Raw genomic sequence first — 26568 nt, forward strand, 5'->3', positions numbered from 1 at the left:
TACTGTACCATCCTTACACAGCTTGGATGGTTCCCCGTTTCCCCCTCCTGAGGTGCCGGACGGTTTTCCAGAAGCACTTTGGTGCCGACCGGTAAGCCCTACCAGATCCAACTGATAACGCTCCACCTCACGCACAAGCTCCGGCTCCTTCCCCCACAGAGAGGTGACGTTCCACGTCCCCAGAGCTATCCTCTGCCGCCCGGGTCCGGTCCGTCGAGGTCCCTGGCCTTCACTGCCACTTGTGTGACAGCGCACCCGACCCCAGCGGTTCTTCCCACAGGTGGTGAGCCCACAAGATGGAGAGGAGGGGGGTGCCACGTTGCTTCTTCGGGGTATCCCGGGCCGGGCTCCGTGGCAAGCCCGGCCACCAGGCGCTCGCTGACGGGCCCTCCGTCTGGGCCTGGCTCCAGACGTGGGCCCCGGGCTTCCTCCGGGCCAGGTAACTCCTCCCCTGCCTCGTTTCGTCATTGGGGTTTTATGAACCATTCTTAGTCCGGCCCCTCACCTGAGACCAATTTGCCATGGGAGACCCTACCAGGAGCACCAGGCTCCAGACAACACAGCCCTCAGGGTCATAGGGACACACAAACCTCTCCACCAAGGTAAGGTGATGGTTCCCGGAGAGGCAAAATAAAATCATCGAATGATTTGTTAAACTGTAACCAGGTAAAAAAAAAAATTGTGTATGAAAGATACTATTTTTCAATGCACATTGGCTCACTTTTACAAAACAATTCAAACGCGACACCCTTAGGACTGCTGTATATCTTTGGGAAAAGTCAAATATGTCTTTTATTTTGAACGCTCGTACCGGATGTGCTCTTATATAGTCTTCCCCCCTGCCTGCAGTGAGCTCAGTCTCCACCATCATCACGACCAGCTTCAGTCTCAGCAGCAGAGCAGACTAGACTAGACTCCTGTCTGGATGGATGGATGGAGGGTTGAACCGTCCATTTGATTAGTACCAGTACCTCGTGAAGAGACGTAATTTGCATTTAACGAACACACGAGGTTATGACTCGATGTTATAATAGACAGCATTATGTTGCAGTCAGTGTGATTTTGCTATGGTGATACTACCAGCTAGCCCATGCTAGCAGAGGGATTGTTTTGGGGAGATACCTTTTTTGACACATGAATTAGACGCTTTTTTTTTTTGTTGTTGCTGGAACACAAAGGGGGATGTCTAGCCAAGGAGTTAGGAGAAACGGCCCAGTGAAGCTGCGGTTGACAGGTAAGACACATTTAAACCCTCCTCCGTTAGCATGTTAGCATGCTAAGCTAAGCTAACCAGGCTAACATGGTGCTGCTGCTGGACACTGGCTCGTGTGTGATATATAAACATTTTAATTTCATATTCTCTATACTCCTTTTTATTTTTTTATCGCACTTAATGACTCCATTTGTACCTGAACGTACCTCAATCAAACCTAACGGTCGATTAGCTTAGCTCGTGAGCAAACATGAGCTGTAACAACAGTGTGTTACATTAAAAGCTGGCTGGCTAAACGTTACCAGGCATCTTTTACTAATATGGGTTTCTCTCAAAGGTTAGTTAGTTTAGATCAAGAGTTACAGCAGCCTTTACTATCAAAAGAGACCTTTTTCTTTTGCTCAAAGTCTTTTTATTGGTATTCTGTACAAACAATATATCTATAACAATATTACTGCACCATAAACTATTACAATTTACACATATAAATGAATTAAATCCGATAACAACATAAATGAAACATATACCAAAGAAAAACAAAAAAATTAAGAAAAAAAGAGTACAAAAAAAGGAAAGGACCAAAAAAAAAAACTCAGAAAAATAAATAAATTAAAAATAATAATGATAAATAAAACTAAGTATAAATTGTGTCAAGAGCCATTTTAGGCAAAAATTAATAAATAAATAATCTGTCTGGAGCCGCAAAACATTTGAGCATTGTGATGAAGGTAACACAGTTTATAGTCTAAGTATATAGTATATAAGTCTAATGCAGTGAGGAACATAGGGCAAATGTACTATGGAGTATTAGAGCCACAATGAGGGAAAACAAATCTGAGATTACGAGGATAAAGTCATAATATTACGAGAAAAAAGTCCTAATTTAACAAGATAAAAGAAAATAACATGTAAAATTACTACTTATACTACTACTACTATACTACTACTATAATATTATGACTTTATTCTCATAATACCACGATTTTTTTCTCGTAAACCTATGACTTTATTCTTGTAATATTATGACTTTATTCTCGAAATTTCAGATTTTTTTTCCCCCTCAATGTGGCCCTAATACTCCGTCGTACCATAGACCTACAACAATGATAAATAGAAATGAAAATGGAAACAAAAAACTGTTATTCATTTCCGTTTTTATAAATCCACAGGGAGCCACTGGAGAGGGGCTAAAGAGCCACATGTGGCTCCAGAGCTGCAGGTTGCAGACCCCTGACTTAGATGAAATAGCTTAATATCAGTAAGTCTGTGCTAAAGTCCATCTGTTCCTATAGTCTCTCCCCGGGATTTATATGGTTATTTATTAACACTTGTTTATCCGTATCGTCATTGAAACACAACTAACGTTCCAGCTAGCTAATCATCAATCATTAGGACTTGTCCTCTTCTGTTCTGTGTTGTCATGTTGACCATTTCAGGAGGTATATAGAGGACAGACTGTGTGTGGGCTTCATAGTTGGGTTTTAGTGGATGTGAAATTACAAATGTTAAAAAAAAAGCAGAAATCTTATCGCACATGCCATCCCCAATAGCCTTCCTTGATGTACAGTATTTAGATAATGCCTTTCATTGTGCTCCATAAAGAAGAATAGCGGGACAACATAAAATAGATATACCACTATTCAATCGGGTGAAGAGCTCATTGCATGAGTGGAATATTTTCTCAAAAAAGTTCAAAAATGTAAGACTCAACAATGGACAATGACCCTGATGAAGACCTTTTTGTTTTTCATTTTAAACAATTATTTCCATGGAAAATAAAGGCATTTTAATTTCGTTCAAACTCTACAGTGTGCCTTGGATCATTTTTGAAGGAGACTTGTATTTTGACCTTTTTTGAGAACATATTCCACCCATGAAATGAGCCATACACAAGACTGAATAAGCACATTACTGAAGGATGGAGACCGCAAAGACCCAGCAGCGCTACTACTCAGTTGTCTTCATCTCTATAGATATACCACTTTATACTTTATATACCAGATTTCCAGCCTTCCACCCTCATTCATCTTCCGGTGGCAGCCACATCAAATGATAAATCTGATGGTGGTCAGAAGGTACATCTGCTGAATTGAAGGAGAGAAGATTGTGTAATTTTGAAGAGGTTTTCTTGACCTGTATTTGGTGATAGACCATTGTTATTCTTTTAAGACTTAAACCTGCAGTAGGCAGAATGTTTTTGGCATCATTGGGAAAAAAAATCCATAATAACCTTTCAGCATATTGTAATTCAAGTGTATTGAGAGAGACTTCTGCACCTCCTCATGGCGTGGAGGGAGGCTTTGGCCAATCACAGGTCATTTCAGAGAGAGCGTTCCTATTGGCTGTGCTACGGCTGGAGGTGCTTGGTATTTCCTCAACTGATCTCAACATGGCTGCCGGGTCACAAACTTTCTCATTTTACAGATAAACAGTACACTACCAGATGTTTCTGAAAACATTTGAGGAGAGAAATAGGCATTACAGTAACAGAATATTGATTCATATTTGATCAGCGCTGCCTAGTTTGACCGTTTGATCGAGTTTGCGAGTGATTGACAGCTGCTCAGAGACGGCAGGCTCCAGCTCGGCTCTGATTGGTTGTTTTCCTCCGGTCTGTGAAATCTTGCAGATGCCATTAGGAGCACCAGAGGACACAGAGGCACATGTTTTTTTTCAGATTACCTGTCTCATGCACTACAGTCAGGATGTAGTGACTGTTTTATAAAAAAAAAAGTAAACATATTTACTCCATTTCTACCCACTGCTGCTTTAATAGTACAATATAGCTTTTATTTCCCACATTATAGCATAATGACAGGTGTTCTATCATGGTATGACTTTTGGTAGCGTAAGCTACATCACGTGAATGAAGTATCTTCTCATTCAACACAGTGTGCTCCAAGTGAACAACATGTTCATTTACCTAGAAAGGTAGAGTAATACTGTAAAGAGAAATGAGCTCTGAAAGCTCAAAAAGCGACCCAGCTTGCCTTCACTGGGTCTCTTTTTTCCCCCTCCATATGGGGAATGGTTTTAAATGGGCTGCAGTGGTCTTCAGACGGAATCCCAGGAATGTGAAACCTCAGAGAGGAAATGTGAGTCTTTCCCGATTATAGACACATCCTCTGTCTGTCCTTCACTAGAGAGAAAGGATAAGGGAAACTCTGTGTGTGTGTGTGTGTGTGGGGAGAAAGAAATTGGGGTTCACACGGCTGAGAGCGACCAGAACTGCTGCTCACACAGTGATGATCAGTGATGCTATGTCTACATTTAGACTTGTGCATTCATTTAAACTTTACATGTGTGTTTAGTTGTGGCCACACTTGATTTATATGTCTGAGACCGCTAACACTGCATACCAGCCGAAGTCCAGTTTTACTCCGTCTGCTCTGTGGTCTCTTTCATAGTTTGCATGTTTTTTCTCTGTCAGAGAGAAAATTGGCTAAACCAAAAGCTTGGATCTAAAGGAAGTTAAGAGAACTATTGTTGTGCTTTATAATTGTTTTTCTCAGGGTTTGGGGCTTATGTTCATGGAACAGTTTATTTGATAAGCAATATGAATTTTTGGCTGGAGATGTTATAGTAAGCAAGCCCCCAGTGTCGTGCTGATTGGTGACTTGTAAATGCAACTGTTATATGCAGGCTCGTGTCTAAGCATGAGTCAGTCAAATCAAAGTAAAACTATCTCTCTGTATCAAACAGGGTTTTTTCTTCAGTATGTCAGTATGAATTCTGTTACATAATTGTGAATTTTATAGTTAACATTTTATTCTATCTTGTTAGTACCTTGTTAGTAAATTGCCTTAACCTCTAACTTTGCCCATTTTCTTCATGTGGCTAAAGATTTTTGCAGAAGCACTGCCAAGGCTAATCACTGTATTGTCACTAATAACGCTTATATCCGTTTCTAACTGGGGATGTTACCCATGCAGAGGCTCTTGCTTTATTTCTTTGCATTTTGCTATTTCAGCCACTTTATTTGCAATTTTTCTCAGATGCAAGTCTTATTTAAAAAACAACAGTATTGGTACTGGACCGCAGAGGGCCAGCCCTACAAACGCAAAAGTCTGTCACAGAGTGATCGACTGTGTGATGAAGTTACACAATTGGTCGGCCGAGTGTCGAGCTCTTTCAAAATGAAAAGACGGGAAAAGTCCTTCATACAAATGATTCTGTCCAGCACGACGCGCCTGGCTCACGATACTTGGACCAAGCTGTCAAACTAGGCCATCTAGCTCTAAAATGAAACGAGATTCAGCAGTGGCGTAGTCTATTTCTGGCTTAAAATGTTTTCAGAAGTAGATTTTGGTGGATTGTTTAGACGGAATAACAGAAAGCTTACAAGCAGGCTTCCATGTTGTTTCCTGTTTGAAAACCAGGGACCAATCAGGTGCATTCTCTGATCATATACGTCACCACTTGAACAGCCAGTTGTGGAGCAGCACGTCCCCTAGAGTCCTCGCCGGACCTGGTGGACATGTACCGCTGGATTTAACATTATAGACATGACCACTGACTGTTTTGTATAACAATTGAGCCACAAATTCACAGACTGACCATACACGGTCCAGACATATACTTGGTTTTGACCGAGTCTTGTTTCGGTTCCGGCTGTGTTCCTCACGTTGATATAAAATTGGACTGGATTTGTTCTTGAAATTTTCCTCCACCAAAGTGAAGCTTTTAACAAATATGTGAGACAGCTTAATCTGAAGTGTGCTGGTGTTATAGTTTGCCACCCTCACTGGGATGCCCTCTCGTCAAGGCAGTGGATTAGATTTTGCGTAGGGTGGGTTTACACACACACTGCAGGATTTTGACCGAATTCATCCCAGTTTAGTCATCCCACACTGCATTCAAACGCCACCTTCTAGCTTCTCAGAAAAGCATTTTTGGAGCTCCTCCTGACGTCTGGAACATTTATCTGGGACAGATGCTCTTTGATGCTTAAATTAATAATAATAAAAAAAAAAAAACATTTCAGTTTGCTGGTAGGCGGTGTGTCGTCGTGTCCCCACAGAGCTTGCTGCCAAGCTTGTAAAAGCGAGCAACGTTGGATTTTGAGAGCTGTTATTCCTAACACTGCAGCGAGCCGACAATTGGTGTAGTTCCCCCACTGTCTCGTGTGCAGAGAGTTGGTGTATGATTTACTGAAAACGAACAGGAACAGGGTGTTTTCCCTTGCTTTGCTTCACTGGATGGAATCTGGAGTTTCTCAAAGGTGAATGACATGAGACGTACAAGGGGATGAATCCATCTCTCACCCCCTTTCAAATATGGCCTCTTGGCTGCACTATGCTGTCACTGCTTCTGCTGTGAGGAAGGGAGTCTGTCTATGTGATCCATTTCCCCCATTAGCCTCCAGTTGGCACGCAGCGAGCAGGGAGCGACTGGAAGAATCATCTCAGGATTCTTCCTGTTCTGTGTGAGGATGTGACACACAGGCAAGCAAGGAAATCCACATGTACATTTTTCATCTACTGTCATGCTTTGTGTGTGTGCGCGTCCCTGTGTCCCTTATTCTAACATTTTGGGAAGCTGGTCCTGAAGTTTATGAGTGTGTTGGAGGGGGGTAAAACCAGGAAGCTGATGATTAGGACAAAGAAAAGACTTTTTTGCTTAGGAAGGTTCCTAACTGAGTGAAATGACCCTGAAGTATCTGTGGCAGCCATGATAAGAGCTGTTCGAATCGTCTAAATGCTAAGAAAAGGTGCTTCAATGCTTCCTTTATCTCCTTTAGCATAGGATACACTGGACCATCCTTTACCAAAGGAAAGGAGATAATAACATCCCACAGTTCCTTTCAGCTGCAACTTTTAAAGCGACGTAGGAAGAAGTACACATTTAATGGTTCTACACCTTCTCCATAACTCAAACAATTGACTCAGTATTTATCATATAAACATTTGTGGTAGCCTATAGGTTATTTATTTTTATTTCTATTCCAACCTTGGTAATGAGGTGATATTTTTCACCGGTTGTCCACGTTAGGTCAGATAATCCTTTATTATATGTTGATGTGAGATGTTACAGCAGCAAAGGACCTGTGGGTATCTCTCTTTTACAGCCCGCAGGTGAAGCAGCCTGTCACTGAAAATGCTATTTAAGAACGCACGGGGGGAAGCTGCGCCTTTTGTAGTCCATCTTCGGAACATTGTAGTTTCATCATGGCAGAACTGCGTCACCAACATCTGCCGCCATCGCATCATAATTACGGAGCCTAGTGTAAGTGTAGTCAGATTCTCTTAATACCACGGTTGTCTTTTCCTAAGTCTTTATGAATTATCCTACACATCTTTCCTTGACCTCATGACGTTTTCCATCGAGGTCAAGGAAAAGTGGTGAGGAAAAGACAATTTACTTGACTTTTCAACCGCAGACGGAGCCTCCTTCCCCGGCTCAGCATTAGCACCGGGACAGACTGCATTTCAGGGAAGTTATCAGGGACCACTGTCTCAGCATTCGCCGTCAGCTCTCAGAAAGTACAGCTGTGTGTATACGCGTGTTTGTATGTGCAAGCGCAATGTTGTGTGTTCTCAAAACAGAAGAAAAACACACACTTTCACGCACACACAGACACACTCATATACACGGTTGAGCTTCCACAGGATGTACTGTCAGCACGCGATGTTGAGCTAAATTAGGGCTGTCGGCTTCCTAGAATATAAGGAATGAATGTTACATAGAGAATGTGCTATGGTAATGGAAAGAAACCTGCAAAAGTTGTCAAGTTTTAAGTTGTGATGCCCACATGGAGTTGAGGGACAATTGTGCATTATGGATAAACTTTAAAAATAATTTGAAAATGTATGATGAGAGGAAATCTCTACAAAATAGATAATATTTACTGCCTTTTTGGATTTTTTTGTTGGATCAAGTAAAGCTTTCTGAAAAGAGAGGAAATAAAATATAAGTTTTCTCTGTTTGCCTTAATCTGGCAGGTGTGTTATACATATTCCTTTATATTTAAAATCAGTCTCCCTACTTTCCTCCGACTCCCTTCTTCATCCTCGCCTTCAATGGATTAAGTTGGTAGTATTATTTCTGCTTGCCAGCCTTGCTGGCCTCCCCGTATGATTTGAATGAAAGCTGATTACATAGATGGTCACATTTAATCAACACATTGTGAGCTGCTGGTAGTGTGGGGACTTGGACTATGCATGTGCTCGTGGTGTAATTTATTTTGTTACGTGACTAAGCTGTTTCTTTTCCAAGTGGCTTTTCTCCCCTTTAAACAATACAGAGTTTTGACAGTTGAAATGTGGACCAGAGTTAGGGATTATGATTCATCAGCAGCACACAATGGACGTGAGTCATACTGTGACGTGTTTGTGGTGTTGCTCTCTGTTTTATGTATCCCTGGCACCAGCTTAATTTAGGAACGACCAATGCTCCAGCAGAAAGTGCAGTTTGACCCAGTTATGCAGGAATTAATAGGCACTGCTCAAAATTCCCTATTCCTGCAGAAATCGCCTCTAAGATACTGGGTTTTTCTTAAGATTTTCACCGATCTACAATTCCTGCTACCCCACACACAATGAGAAAAATGAGGTGAAAATCTTTGCCTTGAAAATATGGGCTGCAACAACAACATTGATGATTAACTGGTGCATTTAAAAAAACAAAACCGCACATCTGGCCCCCGGAAAGATGAGCGAATCTGCTAATGTGATGCAGATTCAAACTCCTAGCATAAGGTCGGATCCACGTAGAAGGTTGCTCATAAACCTGAGCTACCCAGACACTCAGATAAGTAAGCCAGAGCTGTTCAGTATGCACCTCTACTGCCACATTGGAAAAGCAGTGTATTGTTTGGGGAGGGCAGCGGGCGATTCATCTTTGCAGTCCACTGCCTTTTTGAAGCTTGAGGTTCAGTGCTTGTGTTGTTTAAGACAGCATGCACAAAAGCATGATGTGTTCAAGCTCATTTCCATACTGCTTACCTCTGACTTTTGCTCTTTCTAGAATCAGATACTTCCTCTTTGACTCCTTGTTGTTTTTCTGAGCCCGTCTGTCACTGTGATTTCTGAACATGCAGTGTAGCACATTGTTACTCTTCAGACATGTGTGCGTGTGAGAGTCGGAGAATAAATGTTTTTCGAGAGTGTGTGTGTGTACTGTACATTCTTGCTTGGTGACCTGTGTTTGTGTTTATGTGCTTCAGCTCAAACATTTTACGTCATTTTACATCATATGAAACTAGAAAACCTAAGGAAACTTGGTACCAACCATGTCATACTAGCTTGTCGGGAAGGAGGATAAATAACGCTCTGAACTTGCGCTAAATTTTGGCGAGGAAAAACTGTCATGGCCATTTTCAAAACGGGTCCCTTGACCTCTGACCTCAAGATATGTGAATGAAAATGGGTTCTATGGGTACCCACGAGTCTACCCTTTACAGATATGCCCACTTTATGATAATCACATGCAGTTTGGGGCAAGTCATAGTCAAGTCAGCACACTGACACACTGACAGCTGTTGTTGCCTGTTGAGGATCAGTTTGCCATGTTATGATTTTAGCATATGTTTTTATGCTAAATGCAGTACCTGTGAGGGTTTCTGGACAAAATTTCTCATTGTATTATGTTGCTAATTGAGTTCCAATAATAAATATATACATACGTTTACATAAGAAATCATATTTGTCCACTCCCATGTTGATAAGAGTATTAAATAAGTATACTATACTATACTGTACTTGTATAAATACAACATTGGGTAGCGATCTAACATTAGGCTGGCAAAAGAAAGACTCCTTAACACTGATGATATGCAATTTTTTATGATCTTAATAGGCTGCATTTAAATTCCAAGGCTGTCGGTCTATGTTTGAATCCGTTGCCCCGGGCATCTGAGGCAGTAGGCAGTGGTAGACTCTATAGAATAAAGTGTAAACTAGTCTTAGTTTATGGGATGCATGCCTCTGTATAAAAATGCATAGTCTGTGGCAAGAATAATTGGGCTAGTTAATGACTTTTGTTTCATTTGCAGAATGACTCGGTTGAATCATCTGCTGTGATGCTCTTGAATCTGCGTGTGTCTGAATGTCTGCTTGATGTTGCCTTTAGCATTTGGGGTCACTGTGTTGTGGTTAGGTTTTGTAAGTCTCCATACCCAAACTTCCTCCAGCTCTGTTTAGTCTGCATCACTAGTGCATACTTCAATTGACCACACACACACACACACACTATGCTGGCTCTATACACTCATTCAGTGTTCACGTGGCCCATGTCATCATATGGAAACATTTATGTTCACTCCATGATGCAGCTGTTCCAGCTGTATTTATCCTCTCTGTTATCAGTATATCTGAAAGGAAAATACAGGGGTTAACGGTTTTCAGATGCAGCAGACCACACAACATTATGTTGCACATTGTGCTTGATTTGTGGTAAAAACATGGAAAATCCTCATAATCCTCATCGTATAATTTTAATTTCACATATCTTCATGTAACCTTCCAAAACCTTTTTATTAAAAATACATGTGGCTTATTGTCCATGTTTTTTTAAGAGTGACCGACTGTTCCTAAATTGGGGTTGAAACTTATAATGTCCCTTTTAATCTTCATTTATTTTGTATTCATGATAATCTGAATTTCTGTAAAAAAAAACTGTACTTATGTACACGTTGATGTGTGCACACTTTGATTTTCCTACTGTGTGATTACAGATGAGGTTATCCTGATTGTAAAGTCGAGCACTTTTTCGTCTCAGTTGCTTTACTGCTAAATGTTACGGCATGGGACACACTAGTGCAACACTATCAAGTTAAAGAAATGTGGGTTATCAGTGAGAGGATGCTTATGTTTGTTTAAGTACACATATGACTTTGTCTGTATAGCCTCTTTTTAACTTCACATTGCCAGTTTTTCCTCGCCAAAATTTAGTGCAAGTTTGGAGCGTTATTTAACCTCCTTCGCAGCAAGCTAGTCTGACATGGTTGGTACTAATGGATTCCTTAGGTTTTCTAGTTTCATATGAGACTGGTAGCTTTAAAACAGAGCCCCCTACAACCTCTGAAAGATTGATTGCGTTAATGCGTTAAAGAAATGAATGCCGTTAAAACGAATTAGCGTTAACATCGCGTTAACTTTGACAGCACTACCATCTCCACATCGAACAGATATTTTATTATCGCAGCCAACGAATCCAAGGATTTATCAAGAGCCACCCCTTTCCTTACCCTATTCATCTTTAAATCGCTCTATGAAATGAAGCTCTTTGTATGTGTTTTTGTTTTGGATTTTGGCATTGCTGATGCTGATTTACGGGGATGTAATTCCATAATGCGGGTGAAAAGGGAGCGCAGAGCTCGGCAAAGTTTGTGGTCATCTCATTTTCTCCTCTGTGCTCATATTTCATGCTGCGGGGGAACCCCCGGGTCTCTGGTGTGTCGAATTATACCCCTTCGTTTCATTGATACATTTGTTTTCAGTTGACTTGTGGATTTTCCTATTAGGTTTAGCACATTTAACACAACCACAGCAAAGCAGACACGACGGAGCATTGCTCTGGAGAGATGTCAGCCGTGTGCAGCTGGTCAACCCTCTATTAACTCAAGATGGATACTACTTGATATCTGATCGGGATGTAATGATTTGCTTCGAGACATTACTGTTAAAAAAAAGACAAATTCCAGCTGGTTTAGCATTTTCAAACGCTGTCTGTGTATCTCAACACGGCACTGTGTTTTAGGAAGAATTTGGCATATAAGGAGGGCTGTGACTCAGTAATGAAATCTCACAGGGTGCTGCCAGTCTCATAACTCAGCTTTACTGTTCTCCACTCATGACCTGCGTTTTACCATGCAACACACAGGGAGCTTACATGCTTTCTATTGGACTAAAACCTTTTGTGCATAGGATATTTGTCTGAAAGCTGGGCTCAGGGAGAACGGATCAATTTAATACAAATTACACAATGTATGTACCAGTATATGGCATGCATTTATGTTACTATGTATTGGTTTCTTGTATGCTACATAATTATTTCTCTAGATAGCTTAGTACAACTTTGTTCTTAGACTTTGGTTGTTTCAGTCAGCCCTCGGTTTTATCTGCTTTTCAAATTACTTTTGAACTTGGTGGCATCAGCGTACTTCTGAGCAGGAAAATGGAAAGACTGAACACCTCACTATTGCATAACAGCCTCTGACTGGAAAGGAGGTGGTCTTCAATATGCAGAATACATTAAACTTTCCAAGTGCTTCAGGAGGATTTTCCTGCAGAATATGGAGAAGAAATATCACCTTTTCTTTTCACAGGCCAAGAGCGTAATATTTCTGACGGCCTCTGAGAATTATGAGGAGAGGCGAAAACTTGAGTCTTAAAAACTTAATTTGGAACATGTGAAAAGGCAGGTAATTGGTCTGCAAAGTGTGATTTTTCTGCCGTGCTACTCTTGCTCTTAACTGCGTCCTGCCTAGCCCTCTTCATTTCACTGCATGAACTCTCTACCCCCCACTGCATCGTCTCAACATCAGTGTCTCTGTATTTTTCTCTTCAGTCTTTTACTTTCTTTTCTTTGTTGAACAGGGTGTCCCTCATCTCTATATCATTTCTCTCTCTTACTTCCTGTCCCTCACTCACCTCCGGATCTAGTCCAGACAGCTGACAGACGACTCTGCTGGTGTGGCTCCAGTTTGGTGTAGTTTTTTTCTTTATCTGTTCTCAACTTGTGATGTGCGCACACATTTCCTGTACCGGTCCCTTACCACAGTGCAGTACTTAATATTTGTCAGTGTTTGTTTGGGGACTCCAAGGAGTCTGTTAGAGGATTTCAGCAACCTCAAGCAAAGAGTATGCATAGAACTGACAATGTTAGCCGTACGTGTCATTTATTTATCACTATCATTAACCCTTATACAGTGTTAATATTTATAGAATTTAATACCCAAACCAACAGAGAACATTATACCAAATCAATAAAAATGATCAAGTATATTGAAATTAGGGCTGTCAATTGATTCAAATATTTAATCGTGATTGATAGCATGATAATTATGATTGATTGCAAATCATCACATATTTTTTATCTGTTAAAAATTTACCTTTTTAAAAGGAGATTTGTCCAGTATTTAATACTCTTTTCAACATGGGAGTGGTGAAATATGTCTGCTTTTTGCAAATGTGTGTATATATTTATTATTGGAAATCAATTACCAGCACAAAACAATTACAAATATTGTCCAGAATGAAATGAAAAATTTCAAGAGTGCAATGTCAAACAGCGTCCGCAGCTCTATCACTGTTGCCGGGCTAGAGTTGTAAATATTAACTAGGTTTTTGCCTGTGAATAAAGAAAAAGACTTTCCACTTTTCAGTGGTGGCTTTTTTAAACCCAGTTGAAGCAGGAAGGCAGGTTAGAGTTTAATGATCACACTTTCCTCCCCCTCACTGTTCTCCTGCTACTGTTCCTGCGGTCAGACTGCCCACCACTGTGTGTGTGTGTGTGTGTGTGTGTGTCTGGTAGACCACTCAGCATGTCTACTGTACGAATACGCAAAAACACACACGCACACACGCTGACGTACACTGCCACTCAAGTTGCATCCCGCTCTCTCTGAGTCTGTGTTTTCAGTTTCAATGTGGGAGAGAGTCAGTCAGAGGATGTGAGTGATGCAGTGGTTTTTATCGTGGAGATGAGGATCAAGTAGCTCGAACGGCGCCGGTGTACCACACCATCCCACTCCACTCTAAACATAATCACAATAACAGCAGGATTTCCCACCTGTTTACGAAGGTCCAGAAGTAAAGAAAGATGACTCCTTCGATGCTGACTATCGTGCGTTAGAAATAAACAACAATAGACATGTTATGATACTGAATCAGGGGAATTATTGATTTATTTTGAGAGAAACCAAGAGCTCACATGCTTATGGTAGATAGACACTGAGGAGTCTTTGTTGCATTCTTAAAGGCTGTTTTCATATCAGTGATTGTCAGAGATTTCACAACATTTTGCAACATACATGGCAGTCCAGCAGCTTAATGACAAATTTACAGTTTGAATCTGTTTCTCGATATAGCTGTAAAAACAACTGCCCAAGGCAGTGCTTTATTCAAACTTTTATAGGCATAAGAGTAGAGCTCTGTGCATCATAAGAGAATAGAGTTTGATACTGGAAAGAAACTTGGCTGACATAATGTGTAGCACAGTAACTAGGGCCTGATCTGTTGCATGAAAATGGGTATAAAGGTCCAGACACACCAAACTGACATCAAAGTACTAGCGGAAACAGAGGCCAACTGTTGTGTCGCCTGTGTCAAAAAGTTGCACTCAAACACACCGCAAAGACTTCAGCCAATGGCCAACTAGCACGTTTTGTGCCTGTGTGAGATGAAATAACTCTCCACACCAGCAGGTCGCGGTAGTCTGTATTCATCGTTCACAAAGGGAAACCGGAAGGACTGCGGATATACAAGCTGTTGTTATGATACAATCATGAAACAAAGCAGCGTTTGCCGCCCATTTTCACACCATTCTCCTTCACCACTTAGCTTCATTCCAGATGACCATGTCGGTGTGAAAATATCCGTTTATTAGAATGATCAGATGAGATGAAGAAGAGCCTTCTGTGTGTGTCCTCTTGGCTTTACTCATTTGCTTGCTTTCCTCACTTCGGTTTCTCTTCTCATGCACTGATTCGCTTAAGCTGAACGGCCAATCAGAGTGTTTTCTCTCACCGATGGGCTTCGTCGCTAATTAAACATGCTGAATCGGCCGAAAAGCCGCCGACAAGGGCAGGCTAACCCTGTTGTGAGGGCCTTTAGAGTTGATAGTTTTGTATGCAACTGATGTCCCCCCATGCTAATTAAAGTACTGTCCTCCTCAGAAGTTCAGTAGTTGGATTATTGCCGTCCATGTAAGCTCAATGTGGTCGTCACAAGCACTAGCTAGCTAACGTAGCTATGACCACGCACAAATAAAACGTTGTCTTACCCGATGTGTTTTATCCAGCTACTCCTGGTCTTTTTATCAGCCGGGAAGAGAAAGAACGAGTGATACCTCTTGCTCATGTGAGTACAACCCAGTAACACACAGGCATCGTAGCTTCAGCGAGAGAGATGTCTCTTACACGACTTTTGGGTATGTAGTCTTTCTAATTGCGTATTTTCGTCTGATACTTCAACAGTTTTACAGCAAACTGCAAATTTCTTGACTTGCAAAATTATGTTTTAAATTGACAAACATCATATGTGTGCTTCATGGCGCAATTCAAACGGGATAAAAAAAAAATATTTGCCTCTCGCCGTTGACTACCGTTCATATTTTTTCCCGAAATAAGGTCCCACGGTGGTCCACCGGAAGGGGCGGGACTTAGGCTCTCTATTGCTGTTTTGTTATAGATCACCACTCTCCACCCTTCAGACAACAAAAAGCCCCAGACTCCACCATCCAACTGCGCCAGGCTCAGCTGAATATTTATGTGTACACAGAGATGAGGAAAACTACTGCAGCCTAAAGTAACCTCTCTCTATGTCATTCATACTCAGAGTGACAGGAAACATGGCCATCTCTCTCTCTCTCGCTCTCTCTCTCTGTTGCTGCGCTGTCTGCCTCTTTTACCTCCGTCTTCACAGTAGCTGCCTGTCTCTCACCCTTCTGTCTCACACTTCTTACCACCTGCCTCTGAGGTTGCTCCTCAGGCCCTCTTCATCTGTCAACAGGATAGTGAATTGAAAAACAACATTTACAGTGTGTTTGGCGTATTTAAGACGGAGACGCATTCTAATGACTTGGCACTTCTCCAGTGGCTGGGCCATATTTTCATATTGGCTTTCATATGCCCATATGTACAAGAGCAGACAGTGTCTACATGTATATGGCACTCTATCTGTTTCAGACAGCAGACTACTGATTCAGTTTCTTTTCACTATAGTCTAACTCCCATATATGCCAGTTTCACACGACATCGATTTGTTTGAGTCTGAAACATATTTGTGATCTGTGGACAACATGGATTTGTGGGTGAAAAAATAGATTTGATCCTTAAACGACAGCTGTAGAAAAGGCCAAAGCTGTAAAAGAAGACGCTTTTTGAAACTTGCAATGTTAGCGGTATATGATACAGAACAATTTCACAGGAACTTGAACAAGCTCCAATAAATCTTGACAACAAATCCAAATTAGGGCTTATAACCAGGGCTGTTAATCAATTAAAATATTGAATGACGATTAATCTTATGATTGTCCATAGTTAATCGTGAATAATCGCAAATTAATCACAATTTTTTTTATCTGTTCAAATTGTAATTGTAAAGTATTTATTACTGTTATCAACATGGGAGTAGGTAAATATGCTGCTTTATGCAAATGTATGTATATATTTTTTTATTTGAAATCAGTTAACAAAACACAACAATGACAAATATTGTCCAGAAACACTCACAGGTACTGCATTTAGCATACAAAATATGCTCAAATCATAACATGGCAAACTCAAGCCCAACAGTCAGTTTGCTGACTTGACTATGACTTGCCCCAAACTGCATGTGATTATCATAAAGTGGGCATGTCTGTAAAGAGGAGACTTGTGGGTACCCATAGAACCCATTTTAATTCATATATCTTGAAGTCAGAGGTCAAGGGACACCTTTGAAAACGGCCCCGACAGTTTTTCCTCTCCCTATGTCATTGCTGACTTCTTTTGACCATGCTTTAGCCTCATATCATAAGCAGTGGTCTCTTGCTCTTACTGATACTGACATGAATCATCTTTACTGCATTCCTGAGACAGTTGTTGCATGAATCATACACAGTGTGATCAAACGGCCTGTGCTCATAAAGAGGCGGGACCAACTTACACCAGCTAAGGCACGTGCAGATAAAATAAGCCATCTCACAGCTATGACACTGCGTCTACATAGGAGGTGTAGCGTGAGCAGCAGCAACCGCATCAGTGCTCCGTGTGTCTACACATGATGCATTCAGGCACAGTATCGAGTGTAGGTCACCTGCATTTTGGCAGCTTTCAGAGCCCAATACTCAATCACTGTAGTTACTCACGTAGTTTTGGCATCTACGGTGTAGAGCCCCAAATACTTAAGCGGGGCGTCCTCCATTTTTATGTGTTAGCTTAGTTTACTGATTAAACTAATTAGGGCATGCAATAGGTCACGATAGCAACTGAAATATGCGGCTGAAACACCTCCCCCACGCCGTTAGTGTGCCTAATGAGTCATATGGGAATGACTTTCCTGTGGTTTGATATTACACCTGACTGTGTCTACATCCAACGTTAGCTTCCTGCATGCATATTCCATTTACTTTGTGACTCATCCTTTAGATGAATCCCAGTCCGGCTTATATCCTCCCCCTTCATTCTTTTATTTCTTTATCCTTCCCTTTTGTGATTTTCTCTCTGCGTCATGTCACCTTTCTTCTTTGGTTTCCTACCATCCAAACTATCCATCTGTTCATTATGTGGCAGCTTCCCTCCACCTTAAAAACTCATTTGGCTTATTCCCTGTGTTCTTAATTTCAGTCTCTCTACACACATTTGTTATCTGTTCAAAATTTACCTTAATGGGAGATTTGTCAAGTATTTAATGCTCTTATCAACATGGGTGTGGACAAATATGCTTGCTTTATGCAAATGTATGTATGTATGTATGTATATATTTATTATTGGAAATCAACTGACAACACAAAACAATGACAAATATTGTCCAGAAACCCTCACAGGTACTGCATTTAGTATAAAAAATATGCTCAAATCATAACATGGCAAACTCAAGCCTGTGTCAGTGTGCTGACTTATCTATGACTTGCCCCAAAGTGCATGTGATTATCATAAAGAGGGCATGTCTGTACCCATTTTCATTCACATATCTTGAGGTCTAAGGTCAAGGGACCCCTTTGAAAATGGCCATGACAGTTTTTCCTTGCCAAAATTGAGTGTTATTTAGCCTCCTTCACGACAAGCTAGTATGACATGGTTGGTACCAATGGATTCCTTAGGTTTTCTAGTTTCATATGATGCCAGTATCTGCACTCTAGCTTTAAATCTAGGCCCACTACAAACTACAAATTGCGGGTTGCGTTAATGCGTTTAAGAAATTAGTGGTGTTAAAACAAATTTGCATTAACGCGTTATTATCGCGTTAACTTTGACAGCCCTTCTCTCTACACATCACCTCCTATCCATCTCTGTTTTAGTATAGTGATGCGATCCCAGGCCCCATTTATTTAAGCATTTATTATAAACCAAAAAAAACCCGACAAAAGGTGTCCCTTGTATTTCAGAGAGGCATACATGTTGATAGATGAGACGGCTCTAGATATTGCAGTGCATGAAAATAACACAACACAGCTCATTTTTGGATAGCAGGTAAATGTCAGCCAACAAGATTTGTACAAACTACATCAAAAGGTTTTGAGACATCCTCCTAATAATACAAACTAGGTGATTGCAGTGCAGACTTACAAGTAAATGTGACAAATGCTAAATATCCCATGCACACGCCATACACGTCTCCTCTCCTCTGTCATCTCCGCTTATCTCTTTCCGCCATCCCTGCTACTCCTCCCTCCGTGTTTCCACTGTTGCCAGAATGTCATCACTATCAAAATTCCCTGGTCCAAATTAACTTCTCCCCTTTCTTTCCCTCCCTCTGCTTCCCATATTTCTCTCCCTTTCTCCCCCCTCGACTGTCTGCATTCCTCAGATTTGTGACTCTAGATAGACCTCTCTCCCCCCCTCCCCTCCTCACATTCCTTCCTCCCTCCTTCTCCGTTCCACCGTAGATGCCTCCAGATGAACATTTCGTCTTTACCTTCTCACCCCTCTCCAACCCAACCCTCCTCCTCCTCCTCCTCCTCCTCCTCCTCCTGCTCGGTGTAATGACTACGCTACGCTCCAGATTCCTGACTCCAGATTGTTGGCGTCTCCTCGGGGAGCAGAGAGGAGGGGGAGTGTCAGCTGTAGTCTGCTGGCCTCTCAAATGAATGACATAATTGGCATCCTGAGCATTCACTGGGCTGGAGAATGGGTGGGAGGTTGGGAAATCTAGTAATGGCTTTCCAGAGGAAGTGCAATGTAGATTAGATTAGTTTGGCAACATAGCCCAATTTTGGATACCCATAAATGCTAATTCCTACCACACAATCATTATTTTTTGCAGTGTGGTCATGCCGCTGTAGCATAAAGTTGGTCACACACAGTGTACTTGCGCTTGATATTTTTCCAACATGTATTCTCAGTGTAAGCGAGCCCGCCAGGGAGGCGTGAGGACGGGAAGAGGAAGTGTTTTGTTTAACTGTTGAACAATGCTGTGAATGAGACAGCATGGGGCTGTAGCAAGAGTCATAACAGGGGCGAAGGCGAAGGATGTGGGCCTTCCCTTTCAGATCTGAATGGCTGTCACTAATGAGCCTGGGGACATCGGTGGGTGTGTCAGGAGATTTTTTTTTTAAACTTCAAAATCAGTTAGTTTCTAGGGATGCCCCATCTTAGTCATTTTGATCGTACTTGATTGAGGCTTCTTTAGTCGATTTAGTCTTTTTTATGCTTTTTTCATGCTGAATGACTTATTTCCAAGACATTTATTAGCACATCTCTGGTAAACCCAAGATTTAAAGTGGTGCTTTTGATGAGTGTTAGTCGACTAAGAATTTCTTTGGTCGAGGATAGAGCTGTAAGGATCAGTCGACTAATGGATTAGTCGATCGCCGAAATAATCAGCAACGGTTTTGATAATCGATTAATCAAAGTCATTTTTCATGCAAAAATGGCAGAAAATACTGTTTTCAGCCTCTCACATATGGAGATGTCCTGCTTTTCTCTGTTTTATGTCATATTTAACTGAATATCTTAAAAGACATATCTTTTTAAAGACATCACATTGGACTTTGTGGAACTGGGATGGACATTTTTCATCATTTCATGACATTTTATTGACAGAAAGATTAATAAATGAATCAAAAGATGGCAAGTCAACGGCAGATTATTCGATAATGAAAAATCAATCTGCTAGTTGCAGCCCTAAGGACAGCCCTACTATACAGATAGATGTTGTGTTGTTTTATCCCTCTATATTTAAGATAAGGAAGATTTTAAGATTTTTTTAATATAAAAAAAATTGCTCAAAGAAACAACCTCAACTACGTCACATTCTGTGACTTTGTGATGCAGCATGGCCTTTGGCATTTGGTCCAGGGAAGATTACTTTTGCTGTTTTCAAGTCAAGCAGTTGTGCTCTAAAAAGAAAGCATGTTTTGAAAATTGAAAGTGTATGAACTCTGAGAAACGGCTGAGTGAAACAGCCTGGGTCATTGCACAGATCCCACATTGGCTGGTATCAGGTAAAGTGTGTGCAAAGGTTATAGGAATCAAATTCTGGCCTTGGGCCGCATGCACATTTCATTACTAGGTAACCTAGATTTTTGGAGAAAGTAGAGATGTTACTTCAATGTGTGACTTTTTCCTTGCAGCCTGTTATTAATGTTCCCATTTTGATGGTGTATTGGTATGAATTTGTGTCGGTGAAGCTACCTGAGGCTTAAAATATTGTTATCAGAACTTGTAGATGCCGTTTTTAGGTCACTGCATGCCTCAAGGAAGCAATCTAGGAAAGATTCATGTTCACGATCAACCTGGTGGTAGACAACCACATCTCTCACAGTTGGCTTTATGCATTCCATTAAAGTGAAGTTTAAAACAATCTAGTTAATGATCAAACTTGACACCACAACATGAACTGTTATCTATGTCTCAGAAGCTCGTGACTTACTTTTGACGTCTCCCCTACTCTGCTTAGGTTGCATTTAATTGAGCTCCACCAGGTTATGTTCTACTTCCTGTTTCTAAGTATTGACTGTTAGGTCATTGAACCTTTCTATTTGCTATTGTCATGTGTTTTGTTGGAAATTAGTTAAATCGCTGTATTTGTTTGTCAGAAATGCTTTTTTTTGGAAAGAAACCGATGTTCTGCTAAACAATATTTGAAGTACTGTGAGAGTAGAAGCCTTTTTTCACCCTGAAAGATGCTGCCCTGAGGGCTTTTAGCTGTGAGACTCAAGCTTTTTTCCTAGGCAGCCAAAGTCACACTCCAGTGTGTTGAACATTTCCATTTAAACAGCCCTCAACCACACTGTTGACCATGCTAATATTTGGTAACGCTTCACATTTCTGGGAGTAATGTTGTGTTGATTAAAGACCAGCATTAAACAAACACATTACACCTGTGCAATCCCTTGAAACATTTCTGATGACAAACCTAATCCCTCTGTCATAACCTATCCTTATATACCAGCTGCACTTGAACCAAATATGCACTAAACTGAATATGAAATAAAAAGATCCTTGAATCATCACTATTCTGAAACTGTTTTCTTCAAGGCAGTAGCAGCGCAGGTCGACTTTCCTGTCCTTGTAGCGCTTCCGGAGAATTACTTGAACAAATGGACCACAAAATGTCCGTACTTGACCGTGGAGTTGTCAGTGCACAATCACGCAATGGTCTACTGGAGTTACTGACCCCGAACCCTTTGGTCTAGGGCAGAGCAGCCCAGCGCTGTGGTTTGATAATGTTTACAGAGTGCAAGAGGCTAGAGGCATGCTGGTGGTTCAGTGGACTGTACAGCGCAAATCATACACTATTGTGAACTTGAATACAGCTCATGTCTTTTTGTCTTGTCATCCCTTTTCTTATCAAAGAATATATTATTTTCCCACAACAATGACTTTACAGTGTTAGAACCTGTCCAGGCCATTTGATCAAGCTTTATCCTCACTTAAACCACTCTCCTTTATGCATCGACATCATCAACCATTATCACAAAAATATTTTTTTCTAGAATATTATTCTTGGGGATGCAACGATCCGACTTATTCACTCCCGATACTGACAGCAATACCTGGGCTTTGGTTAACGGCCAATACCAAAAACGGATCCGATACTAATAATCTGAACGTATGCCTCACTGTGTGGAAGTGACTGGGATCATTCTTTTATGTGTAAGGCAACATCAGGCTTGACTTAAACATCGCTTTCCTAAAACAAAATGTAACAAATAAATACATAAATATAAATTTACTGAATTGATATTTATTATTAAAATGATAAATCATACACTAGCAACTTGGTAAAAAATGTTCAAATTCTTCAACTTCAATTCCTCTGCATACCCTTTTAATGCAGCAACACATTTTTCAAAACTTAAACAGGAATTAAAATGCCAGTTTATAATGTATATAGTATATAAACATAGAACTGAATAGATCGGCCCCATTGTCACTGATACCCGATCCAGCTATTTGAGTCAGTATCGGCCGCATATCCGATCTGATATCGGTATCGTGCATCCCTAATATTCTTTGATATTAATTGAAAGAAGTACCGTTTATCTTATAATAAAAATGTAGCTGTGAACATTTGCTTTTGTGCTGAAAATTTTCCCACAACTCTCTCAACTTTCATCTCTTATGCAGAGTGAATAATACCACTATGAATGAATGACAGATTCATACCACTGAGTTAAGTGTCTTCATAAATGTGCGTTGGCACAGCAGCATTTGTTCCTGTTTAAAAAGTATTGAAATGTCACATTTTGTGAATTGTGCTGCACTTATACTGTATCTGGAGTATCAATCTAAATAGCCAGATCCATCAAACTGTGATGCAGCTTCCAAAGAGAACATCCTCTTTGGATTTAAAGGAACATCTGATTTATCCCACCCCCTACCCCTTTTCCCAACAACCAGAGTGAGGCGTTAAGCAGCCATTGCAAATGGAGACTCCCTTGAGAAAACAACGGCCACCCCCCCAGCCCTGTCTGTTTAAGACCTTTCACCTTTTGACCAGAACTAATGCTAACCTTCAGCCTGACCTTTGTATTCAGACAGACGGAGATGATGCAAAGCTCCCACCCCCTTTAACTGCCTCTCTTTGTGGTCTGAGGCCCACTGTGCATATTTTGTTATGAATACTAAGGACCTTGCTTATTGTAATACACAATATCGTACATATTTTATGTATATGTTCATATATAACTATCATACATAATTTTGCAGTGATTTATGCTATTACATTATCACATCATTGGTGCTGGTGCAGATTAAAAAGTTTTGTTTAACACGAGTTTTATCAGATTTTTTTAGTTGGTATGTGCTTGCTATTATCAATTCAGATGATTGTGTATCACGATATCTCGATATATGATTTCATGACGATACGATTCCATTGAAAGACGATAAATTATCATATTGAATTATCGACCAGCCCAAATTTATCATTTAGTATAAATCCTATTGCAGAGGGATTTTTCATACTACATACATACTATTACATTACATATTTATATACAAATTTTCCCTGAGCCCAACTGTGTTGTAGCACGGGACAGGCCATGGGCGTCTGCATGGACGGCCAGTAAAGACTGGAGCGATTCAAATCAGGGTCTCTTGCACCCTGAACATTGTTGAGGGAGTCAAGGAGACGCATATAGGGGAACACAAGGCCACTCGCGCCCGTACGCATCCACTTTACAAATTCAAAGTTGGTCATAAAGGCGGAGGGCCCTGACACAGATGTCATGACTGCCTGCCACTCTGGTGTGGCTGGTGTAATGAGTGAGTCTCTGAACGCGTGAGGGGGCGTATCCCAACACTCATCACGGTAAAGAATTGTTAGTCTGATTCACTGTGAATGGAATAAATAATAACGACTCCGTTCTTTAGTGTCCTGTCTGTTAACGTGAGGCGACAGGATAAGCATGATATTCACACATGAAGATTATTACATCTTTGAAAAGCATATAACTGTTAGTCATTAGCCTCTAACTGATTTTAAACATATTCAAAGGTACTGAGACATCAAACATAGTTTCTTTACTTTCATATCCTCTTTTTTTATATGCTTGTTTGCAAGCTCAATAAAGGTGTGGGCTTAAACGGTGCACTACCAGTTCCCCCGGGGATGTGAAGCTATGGCTGATCTCTGAAGCCATATTGTCTGGGTCCATGACAGGCCACTGTCTGTCTCCACCTCCTTTAGCTACCAGAGAGTGGTAAAAGCATTATCCCAGCATGCACTGGCTTAGATGGATAGGCTTGGTTTGGCGTGACAGTTAGATTTATGGCTTGTTTCAGACTGTGTAATGGGGTGACTCACCTACAAATGGTCCCAAAACAGCAGCTGTTTCAAATCCTTTTGATAAACAATGGAGCAGAGTTGACCCTGTTTTGACCCTTTAACTACTATCCCATCTTGGTTTAAGATGAGGGCACCTTTGGGTGGTCATCTGACTGAATCAGCAATGTTTAGTCATCAAATTAATGTGAACTCTTAATAGTTTTCTTCTCTTCTAGAAGCTGACTCATTCCCAGATAAATGTTCTCAGTCATGGACTGTGAATATGAGTACAAAATCAGTTTTTGACCAAATAATGAGGAATATGTAGGTTTTATTTGATTAAAGAAATACGTGTCCTATTATTTTCTTGTCTTGTTTAAAAGTGAGAATGTAATCTGGACTCACAAACTAAAAAAAACAAAAACATGATTGAAATTGAAATCTGATAGACGCAGAGAGAAGGAAGAGAACAGCCTAGTTCATCTTGCTTTAGTAAAGTTACAGGGACCAATATCTTTAACCTGGTGGGTAGATCAGCCTTAAATAAGAATATTACTCTGATGAATTTTGATTCAAAAGGTCAAGAATGAATTGCAATCTTCTATTCTACCAGTAGGCATCAGAAGTCTTTGCAGAGTCCCTGACGATGGTAACATGGTAGTCATCTACTCATCTGCTTATTTGTTAACAGGACACTGGTGTGCAGCCAGATTTATTGTCTCTCCTCTTGCTGTTATAAAGTGAGGGTTTGTGGTGGGGATGACGATCCACGGACAACACTGAGGGCGGCTTCACCCCAGGGCGCCCTGGTCGTTTACTGATTCCTAGTTGACCTAGCTTTCCGTGTTAGGATCTGAATGAGTCTGGTCTTCTGCCAGGCCTGGGTCACTATGGCCTGCCTGCTCACGTGGCAGCTATTCAACACTGCTGCTGCTGGATCCCCGCAGGGCGCTGAGATGAGATTTGATTCCTCATTGCTGCTAGGGTCCACAGTGGTGAAGTCTGCATGAACCCAGATAAGATTTTCAACATATTTTAGGCATGTTTATCTAAATCCTTGTGGGGCTTCTGTAAAATGATATTTAAATATTTGCAGGTAGTATTAGCTACAGTACCTCAAATGCACATTTTCTGAACATTTCTCTGGCCACCTTTTTCTATTCTTTTTCTATTTCTAGTAGTGATGGCAGTGCTTTTTATATAGCGACTCAGTGCTGCTGAATTGCTAAAGATTGGCCAGAGAAACTCTCTGACACAAAGCCAAGTAGCCCTTTATAGAAGAGGCTTTCCCCAGGTTTCAGGGATGAGAAGTTCATCAGCCCATCTATAATGCAGAACACTTAACACGCTAAAGCACACACATGCACCAGATGGCTTTACCTTGCACCTTGCTGCTGCATACATTGTACTCACCGTACCTTGTCAACTGTTTTTTTTTAATGTGAGACCGGCTGCCGTAGCGCTAATTTAGAAGAATCACCAATGAGTCAATCATGTACCTTGTAGAAACCATATTTCTTTTTGCCATAAGTCATGAAAACCTCACTGGTATAGTAGTTTTATCTCATAAAACGTTGGCCCCCCAGTTGTCATTATTGTTCCATTGTCTAATTTATGCCCCCTTGTAACCTTTTCATCATCATCGTCAGCAGCAGCCGCAGCAGCAGCCTGCTGTGCCTGGCTGCACAGTTGGTGAGAGACCATTGATAACAAAGAGAGAAGCTTTCCCCTCTGTGACAGTTGTGACTGAGACACTGGAGCTGTGTGCAGGTCAATCCCTTAATCTTCATTAGCATAGTGTGGTAACCAGAGAGCCATGTCTGTATCATTGCTCAGCACACTCAGTTTAAGCTAGTAGCTACTTACCAGTGTTGCCTCTTCAGCAGTCGTGAACACCCACAGCAAACCAAATGACACAAGCTAATAGGGCTGTCAACCAATATTCTAAATTCAAATATATATTCAAATAGTAAAAAATCATTCAAATATGAAAATCAATATTCCATTGTGAGAAAAAAGCAGCACTACCGTGGCTGTCTGCCTCGTGCGCACTGAATGCATCGCATGACAGTAGTCACGCAACGTCACTTTCGTTAATTGAAAATGAAATGCAACTTTAAGTCAAGCTGAACGAGGAATAATACAACAACCGTAATGATGGCAGAGAACTCTGCCGCAGAGAGAGTGCCACCAAACGTCACGTTAGGTCATGTAATCAAACCATCAGCTGTGCACTCGAGATTAGACTGGAGATGTAACCACTTAAAAGATGGGTGA

At 41.0% G+C, this 26568-nt stretch overlaps 1 protein-coding gene across 1 annotated transcript in view; it reads left to right on the forward strand.

Moving 5' to 3' along the window:
- The first annotated feature begins 850 nt into the window (after positions 1-850).
- LOC119485247 (E3 ubiquitin-protein ligase SMURF2-like) overlaps positions 851-26568 on the forward strand; it is a 71190-nt gene continuing 45472 nt past the window's right edge. Inside the window, exon 1 of the mRNA XM_037764689.1 lies at positions 851-1234. Within this exon, the coding sequence (XP_037620617.1) occupies positions 1183-1234 (52 nt within the window). The 5' untranslated portion in view covers positions 851-1182. The remainder of the gene's footprint in view (positions 1235-26568) is intronic.

This window comes from Sebastes umbrosus, chromosome 3, assembly GCF_015220745.1.
Source record: "Sebastes umbrosus isolate fSebUmb1 chromosome 3, fSebUmb1.pri, whole genome shotgun sequence".
Classification (NCBI taxonomy): domain Eukaryota; kingdom Metazoa; phylum Chordata; class Actinopteri; order Perciformes; family Sebastidae; genus Sebastes; species Sebastes umbrosus.